Source organism: Helianthus annuus, unplaced genomic scaffold (assembly GCF_002127325.2).
Source record: "Helianthus annuus cultivar XRQ/B unplaced genomic scaffold, HanXRQr2.0-SUNRISE HanXRQChr00c013, whole genome shotgun sequence".
NCBI lineage: Eukaryota > Viridiplantae > Streptophyta > Magnoliopsida > Asterales > Asteraceae > Helianthus > Helianthus annuus.
The window spans coordinates 39,161-48,380 of record NW_023395529.1 but is presented as its reverse complement, the minus strand read 5'-3'; the positions used below and the strand labels follow the sequence as shown (position 1 = coordinate 48,380).

Genomic DNA, 9,220 nt, shown 5'->3' with positions numbered 1-9,220 from the left:
TCACTGAATGTTTCGTTCATCAATCTTTGGTAGGTTGCGCCCGCATTCTTCAAGCCGAAAGGCATCTTGGTGTAGCAATACAGCCCTGTTGGCGTGCGGAATGCCGTCTTATCTTCATCTTGGATGGCCCTTTGAACTTGGACGGCCCTGTTGGCGTGCGGAATGCCGTTTTTTGAATTTTTTTATGACTCAAGACACTACTAACTAGACACACTGAACACTAGTTCCCATCCCCACACTTAAACTTTACATTGCCCTCAATGTAGGATGGAAACCGACTCAAAAAACTAAAAATAAATAAGAAATAAAAGACCAAGGGCAAATTGGAAATGACTTAGCTGGTAATATGACGCATAAGCCCCAAATCTCTCGTCCAATCCAGCTCGATCGTATAGCATTTCGTTCGCGATCGGCTTGACTCTAACTGGTATGCTCAATAAATGCCTGATCTCTGGTAAGCAGCTCCAAAATCACCCGAATGGAGATTGAGTACGGGTGGTACATATTCGAACCTGCATCAACAAAAACAAGCAAACACCAAAGCAATACCGACTCGACACAAATGACTCAAAAACTACTAACTTAGACTCATGATACAAAATAAAAGACTCAATATACAAACTCTACAAATGGTGCACAACTGTCTACGCACTCATGGAGGATCATATAAGCGCAGCTCACCTCCATACCAACTACTACGGGCTGCAGCACTATCAAACCTATCATTTCCCGCATTTCTCCAAACTCCCCCATATCTCTCACAATCTCTCAACTCGTCATCGGGCGGTTTGAATCTAGATGTTTCATATCGAAATCTATCCCCACACTGAGCCCTGCTCAGTGTCTCTATCCTAGATTCTAACCTCATCAACCTCTCTTCCAACTCTTCAACTCTCCTATCAGGTGGATCCCCACACTTGGGTTTTAACACCTTTTCCACACTCGGCTCAGTCACCACCTCTTTCTCGGCACTCTCAACCTTCCCACTCTCCTTCAACAATGCGATCGCTTCGACTCGATCACTCGACCCTCTCGTAGTATTCACCTTGAAAACTACCAACTCGTCGCCCGCTCTAAGTGTAATTGTGCCTAAGAAGACATCTATAAGCGCTTTAGCGGTGTTCAAGAACGGGCGCCCTAAAATCAACGACACTTTTTCATCAGCCTCCATATCTAGCACTACAAAATCCGCTGGAAAGACAACCCTGTCCACCTTCACTAACAAATTCTCCACTATCCCACGAGGATACTTAACTGACTTATCCGCTAACGAGAGGGTCATTCGAGTTGGCTTCAAATCACCAAGGCCTAGTTTTTCGTAAAATGAATATGGCATCAAATTAATACTAGCACCAAGGTCTGCCAACGCGTGGTTTTGAACATCACCACCAAACAAACACGGGATCGTGAATATGCCCGGATCAGTGAGTTTCTCAGGAAGTTTAGTCAAGATCACTGCAGAACAACCTCCATTCAATGGAGTACTAGAACACTCACCTATCTTATCCTTACGCTTGAGAAAATCCTTAAGGAACTTGGCGTATTTGGGCATGGATCTCAGGGCCTCTATGAACGGAAGATTCACCTTTAGCTGGGTGAACATCGTAAGAAACTTCTCGTATTCCCTAGCATATTGCTGCTGCTTAGTACGGGCGGGAAACGGAAGACGGGAATAATCAATCACTGGCGGTGGCCTAGCCCTAACCGGCTGCTTCTCTACTTTCTTCTCAACCTGAGGCTCCTCGGTATGTGCGGTACGTGCTGGGTCTAGCCTATGTTGCACCTTACCTGGGGCCTCCATCTCTATTTCCTCATCTACCTCAGCGTCACTCTCTAACTCAACACTTTCTCTCGCGACCTCTCCTAGACTCATCCCACTACGAGTAGTGATGGCTTTCACAGAATGGTTAACCGGGTGAGTGGTACCTGAAAACTGACTAGAGGGGGACTCTCTCAACTGCCTAGCTATATCCCCTACTGACCTCTGAAGATCTAAAAGAGTAGACTCTTGATTTTTAAGCTGAAGTTCGTGGTTTCTATTCGTCTGCTCCTGATTTTTCATGAACGCCTGAGTCTGCGTCATCATCTGGGCGAACATCTCCTCCAACCTGTTCGTACTAACCTCAGGAGCCTTTCCACTGCCTTGACTCTCCTGAGTCGGTCCCCCACTAGCAAACTGCCTACTCAAACCAGTATACTGACCACTCTGATATAAATCAGTCCCCCTACTTTGATACTGACTCGATGGAAAACCAGGGGGATCGCCAGAAGGGCGACATCCACTACTACTACCACTACCCTGCCAGCTGGAGTTAAAAATATTATTATTATTACTAAATTGACCCCTAGACTGACCAGCTATGAACTCAACCTGCTCTAGAGTAAGAGTGGGACAATCGAGCGTGTCGTGACCTCCCCTACAGACCTCACACCTATCAACTATCTTCTTAATCTCACTCAGCTCTCGCCTCATCTCTTGCCTCAACTCCTCTCTGACTCTCTTGATCATAGCAGCAGCTACCGATGGATCCAAGCTAACTTGGTTTACCCCTCGACCGGCCGAGGAGGTACGAACAGGAATGGAAGTCCTGCTGGTAGTGCTGTAATCCATGTCAGAATGGGCAAAACTTTGAAACAAATCGTTACACTCAGCTACTGTCTTCTTGCCCATAAGTTGCCCCCCTGCTGAAGTATCGAAACGAGCTCTAATCTCAGGAGTAAGACCATTGTAGAATTTTTCAACTAACGCCCAATCAGACAAACCATGCTGTGAACAACGGGAAAGAAGCGTCTGAAAACGCTCCCACGCCAAGTGGTACGGCTCATCAGGCTCCATGCGGAAGGAGTGGATCTGATCACGAAGGCGAGATACCTTGGCTGGTGGAAAGTACTTGGCTAAGAAAGCATCACGGAGACCTGCCCAAGTGGTGAAAGTGCCTGCGGGCTGAGAATCGAACCAGACGGCTGCGCGTCCAGCGATTGAGAATGGAAAGATCTGAAGAAATCGAGCATCGAGGTTCACCCCCACAATGGAGAAGGTGCTGCAAAGACGAGTGATGCGGTTGATGTGAGCGGGTGCATCCTCGTCGTCACGTCCATGAAACTGGCATGAATTGGTGATGGCCGTCATGATGTAGGAAGGAATCCGCCAAGACCGATCGTTCGGAATGTCTGGAAGGGTGATGGGGGAATTCCCACCGGCAAAGCCAGTGGTCGCCTGATCGTAGACTGTCCTACGGGCCATGTGAGCTACGGGTGGTGGACTAGGTGGAGATGAACAAGAAGAAGACTAACAACTGACTCGACAAACTAAAACAAAAAGAAACAAATAAATCTAGACTCCTACGACTCAAACAAATAGCACGTAGCACGTATAATGTCAATCAAGTCCAAACAAAGTAATCAACGCAATCGCCAAGAGTCCCCGGCAACGGCGCCAAAAACTTGATGTGCTGAAAATGGGTTAATTAAAAACAACTAAAATTACCCTAATTCTAGACTCTCTAAGCTTTAAATTTATAAAACTAAGACTCTCTAAACCCTAAACCACACGACCGGCAAGTGTACCGATCGATGCAGTATAGCCTAAGGAAGTCCGAGTATCGAACCCAAGAGACTCTACTAAATTACGTTAATGACTCTATCTAGACCTAGACTGACACGGACTTTAAATAATTGTTTATTGATTGGGGGGTTTCTAGAAATCCTAAATAATGCAAATAACGACTAAACTAGATTAGCTAAATAACTAACACGAACTCGAACGAAGGCTTTGACCAGTGGTGATCAAAACTACCTAGGCTAGACGCAAGCTAAACTCAGAATGGATTTCTATTCGATAATTTTGTGGTGTGGAACCAGGATCTTTAGATACTAAACCTATTAAGACACCACTAAGCCCCTCAAACACTCTCAAGGCGATTCTTGTGGCACTACCTAGGCTGTTACGCTCACCGGCTTTCTAGATTTTCCTTTCAGTCCTCTAGTTTCTTGAAAGTGCCTATGTAAGACGTTCTACCTTGCCGCGCGAACGTCTAAAGCAACTACGGGTTTTAATCTTGGTTTAATAGACAATGGAATGTTAAGGACTTATAACCAAACCGAGACCTATTAATAACCTCGAGCCTCTCAGCGACAAGTTTAGCAGCACACTTGATTTTATTAAATTACTGAATATTACTTCTAAGGTTACTTACTAGATTTTCACCCTAAAGGATTAATGATCTATTACGTGATATAGACACTCACCTAAATCAAGAACCCTAGCACAACCCTATTATGTGATAAAGACCGTCACCAAGGATTATACGAAGCAATAATCAATAATAAAATAGTCACAAGCACGCATACACACCAAGTTAAATTCCCATAGTTTTTACAATGCAAGAAAAATCCACAACCACGCCAAGAACCGAATAAAAATCCAAACTTTATTAAACTATTGTCATAACCTAGGTAGTTAATAAAGATCTAGCCGAGAAACATGGTCTTAAAAACAATCAAACGAAGTTTCAAACAAGAATTCATAGATATCAAACAAGAAAAATAGAAAACTAAGGAAATTAAGTAGCGAAACCCGTTAATCCCTTGCTTTCCAAGCTTCTTGACCTTCAATCCAATGATTCTTTAGCCTTGATCATATGTAAATCGCCTTCAAAAACAATATCTAAGAATGTATCTTCGTGCGTCTGATCGTTGCTGCCGTCCCCTCCGATGTTCAGCCATATATTTTCTTCTATCCTCCTTTTTTCTCATATGGTTGCCCTCCTTTATTAATATATGGAATCCCTCTAACTTGCGGCCAATTGAATTGATGTATCCCTTAATGGGCCTGCCAAGCTGCCGTCCATAAAAAATCACCCATCAAGTTACCTATTTGTCCAAGTTTCTTATATATGATTGGCTGAAGTTGTTCCTTTGTGCATACGTATGAAAAACATAACATTTGTTTATTTCTTTTACATATATGGCCTTAAATAATAGTAATAATAATATAGAGATTAGTGGGCTCGACCCAATCACGAAAAATGGCTGCAATTTTTATTCGGTCACTGGCGTTCTACTCTGCCCAACTGGCTGGTTATTTCCATATTATTCGTTTTTGCTACATTTGCACCAGGACCTGGCAAAACACGAAATAATATAATATAACACTAAAACTAAATAAAATCTATATAAAAATTATACAATTTACATGGGACAAATATGTGTATTTTACCCCACATCACAATACAGCCCTGTTGGCGTGCGGAATGCCGTCTTATCTTCATCTTGGACGACCATTTGAACTTGGTGATACCCCTTGTAGCAATCAAGAAAGCATTTCCACCTGAATGTTGCCAAAGAATTGATTTTCTCGTCTATGTCTGGTAAGGCGTAGCAGTCGCGCGGGCATGCCTTGTTTAAGTCTTTGTAGTCGACGCACATTCTCCAGCTGCCGTTTGGTTTCTTTACCATCACTGGGCTTGCTACCCAAGTTTGGTATCTGACTTCTCTGATGATGCCTGCATTTAGTAGTTCTAGTACTTGCTCTTTCATGGCGTCATGCTTTATATCACCCAGGTGGCGTTTGGCGTGCACCACTGGTTTTGCGTCTTCTGAGACGTTCAGACAGTGCTCTGCAATGTGCCGTGGAACACCAACCATGTCAGCTGGTGTCCAGGCGGACACGTCCATATTCTCATGTAACAACTTCTTGAGCGTTGTGCGCGTTAGATCGGACATCGCTGGTCCCAGGGTAACTGTTTGTTCTGGGTGAGCGCTGTTCAACACCCATTTTTCTGCCTCTGCGCGTGGCGCTGGTTTACTTGCTTTTGTAGGCCTCATTTCATCTGTTGCTAAGACTTCCTTGCTTGCGTATATCAGTGCGATGCCTGTTTCCGTTGGGAATCCGATGGCCGAGTGTGGTGCAGAGCAAATCATGCTGAAGTCTCCCTGTGATTCTCTTCCTAGGAGGATGTCGTGCCGTAAGTGTGCAGGCAGCACCATGAAAGTGACTTCTTCTGTTCTTGAATTTCGTCCGTCTGAGAGCAACACCGGGAATGATATCTGTCCCAGGGGAAAGACGGCCTCGTTGCAGAAACCAGTTAGTGGATAGTCTACTGGCTCCAAGCGCGCCTTGTCCTCCTGGTCAAATTGATTGAAGCATTGTTCGTATATGATGTCCGCGGTGCTCCCCGGATCGATGAAGATGTAGTCTGTCTGGTAATGACCAATCACTCCTGGGATGACTATTGGTCGTTTTTCCCTTGGGCCTCCTCTAACAACTGGGAAGATGACTTGCTTCTCTCGCCACGAATCATCTTGTGTACGCTTGTTGTAATTTTTCTTTGGTCTTCGTGGACCTCCTTGCACCATGTGGGTCTCCAACTTCCTTAGTTTTTTGTTATCCGGCCCTTCGTCTCTTCTTTGGATTTGGCGGTAGTCGCGCTTTCCACCTTTGACCAGGTGAGTGAGCTTTCCATCCCTTAGGGCTCTTTCAATTTCTTGCTTCAGGCTGAAACAGTCGTCGGTGAGGTGACCCGTATCCTTATGGAATTCACAGTAGAGATTGGGATCTTGACCCCTTTTGTTGCGCATCTGTAGGGGTGGTTTGAATTGGTGGTTTTCAGTGGCCAAGACTTCCGAGGGGGTCTTGGTTAATGGCGTCCACTGTTTCTCTCTGTTTTCTCTCTTTACTTCTTTTCTGTGTGCTATCTGGTTGATCGTGTGTCGCGCGTCTTCTCTCGGTGGGCTTCTTTCTCTATGACTAGAAGACCTCCATGACTGGTCTCTACTTTTTCTGCCATGTCGGTCATTAGAGTTATGTGCGCGTTGACGGTGATCATCACCGGTCAACTGTTTGTCTGTCTGTGCTATTGTCTTGGCGGCTTCAATGAAAGTTTCCCAATCTTTGGGTCCTCCGTCTCTGCCTTTCACGCGCTTGATCAGATCATCACACTTGACTGTCCTCATGAAGTGCGTGCGCATCATTTTTTCTCCCACGTCTCCAATCTCCAAGCATTCTTTGTTATATCTTGTGATAAAATCTTCTACGCTTTCGTGGTCTCGACGCCATATGTTTAGGCAATTTGCTGGGTCTCTGGCGTGCCTCCGCTGTTGAGAGAAGTGTGCCAGGAACTTCTCTCTGAAGTCAACCCATGATTTAATTTTTCCTGCTGGTAAGCTGTCGAACCAGACGCGCGCCGCGCCCACGAACGTTTGTGCGAACAGGTGGCACCAAGTTGGTAGGTTCCACCCACCTATTGCTCCTGCGCCTTTGAAGACCTGGAGGTGATCGTCTGGATCTGTCAGTCCATTGTATTTGCCAACGTTGTGCGGCAGCTTGGTTTTGTCTATGGCAGCTGTGGCAATCTCCCTGATGAATTTCGAATCTTCGGCCATGTCGTCTGGACAATAGCTTAAGGTATAGTCATGCTCTGCCTTTGGGTTGTACCCTGCGCGCTTTGCGGGCTTGTATGCTTCATGCTCTGGATGAAGTCTGCTAAACACTGAGGTTTCCCCTTTGTATGTTGGGTCGTCTTCTTCTTCATCCCATTCTGTGTTCATATTGCGCGCGCCTAAACGAACCTGGATCGGTTTTCTTTGCACATTGGGGTTTTGCACAAAGTTGCTTTCTGTTTCACCATAGGTATCGCGCGTGTCGTGCGCGCTTGGTCTTCTCACATTCTGAACTGGTCCTCTCTCCGGACGTAGGTTCCACGCGTTAGTCTGCTGAGTTGTATGTGTACTCAGAGACCTTGGTGGTGGAGTTACAAATGCTGATTGGTTAGCTTGTGCCTGGAGTAGGGCTTGCTGTGCGCTGAGTTGCGTATAAACGAGGTTTATGGACGCCATCTGTTCGGCATACCAGGAAGCGAGAGTTTTTCCTTCGGGTAGCCCTAAAAGCGCGGAGTAATTGAGTTGTGCTTGTTCCGATGGAGCTGAGGGGCCAGCTCCATGGCTTGGTGTCAGCATTGGTGGTGGTGTCTGTTGCAACACCCCGGTCGGAGTTTGGAATGCGGCTCCGTTCGTGGTTTGAGTGATGATCCTTGATGGTGGGGTTTGGAAAGTGGGTCCAGTTGTGGTTTGGCTAACAACCCTGGATACACTCCCAAAGATAGGAGGAAAATCGTTGTTCAGTTGTCCCTCTTGAATGGTTTCGTTCCTTTGACCCCTTTGGACGTGTGCTGTGTCCGAAACGAGTTCGAAGGAAGAAACTTCTCCGTCGACTGGGTGTGAGGGATTTTGTTCGGCCATTTTGACGAGTGTTTTTCAATAGAGAAAAGAGATGAGGTTGGTTTTGCAAAAAGCGGATGGCGCCAATGATGAAACACCGATTAACACAAGGTTTATCGATGGGGTTATCTCGTCTATGGGGTTCAACCTCTTTTCTTGCTCGTATCGATGGCTTGAGATCTGCAAAACAGTAAACACCGTCAGTCTCGTTAAGAGGGGGAGAAAGGGGATTTCCCTCTTAACCAGGCTCCGGCGTGAGAATAAGTACTGTTCTGAGAGAAATAAACAGTGTGTGTATAGAGTGAGTATGGAGAGTAAAGATCCTGAACCTGAATGATGAAGGGTCCTATTTATAGCCGGAGGGTGAAGAAGGAAGGAGCAGCTGTGCCAGCTGTGGGCGCTTGCCAGCTGTCCGACCAAGGGGAATATCCTCTTGGTCTGCTCTGTCACGGCAGGTGTAGTGGTACACGTGGCGTTCTTACATTTGCCCACGTTGGATACCTCGTACTGGCGTTGTCAGCTCTGCTCCCTGATTTGTCGCAGGCCTATGTGGCATTCTGCGAGTGGTGACACGTGTTGTCCTTTATGTCGGATAGAGCATCTTTGGCGCCAACTGCGAGTCTTCCAGAAGTTTCTAGAAGCTTCTGGATTGCTTCGCTGATATGGACGCCTTGTATGCTCAAAAGTGGTGTGGTCCCTGCCATGTAGGCAGGGAATTGGGACCATACCTCTTCACTAGCCAACGAAAACATCTCGTTGAACCTTTACCATATTGTTGAAACGTCTTGACGATTGACCAATCATTGGCTGCCACGTCCGACAACGTTGAAACGTCTCAGAAGTCTTAGCTGAGACGTCTTCACATGGCTTGAGACGTTTCCTCATGGCTTCATATGGCTTGAGACCTTTCCACATGTGGCTTGAGACGTTTCCTCATGTCTTTATATGACTCAATATGGCTTGAGACCTTTCCACATGGCTTGAACTCTTTCCACATGGCTTG

General features: G+C 46.0%; 1 protein-coding gene across 1 annotated transcript; it reads right to left on the bottom strand.

Annotated features, from left to right (window-relative positions):
• Nucleotides 1-652: 652 nt before the first annotated feature.
• Nucleotides 653-3,244, bottom strand: LOC110926676. Its single transcript, XM_022170402.2, has one exon. The coding sequence runs from the start codon at nt 3,242-3,244 to the stop codon at nt 653-655; it is 2,592 nt and encodes an 863-aa protein (XP_022026094.2).
• Between the last annotated feature and the right edge of the window lie 5,976 nt (nt 3,245-9,220).

Coding starts and splice junctions, on each gene's coding strand:
- LOC110926676 (XM_022170402.2), bottom strand. CDS start 3,244: ATGGCCCGTAGGACAGTCTACGATCAGGCGACCACTGGCTTTGCCGGT.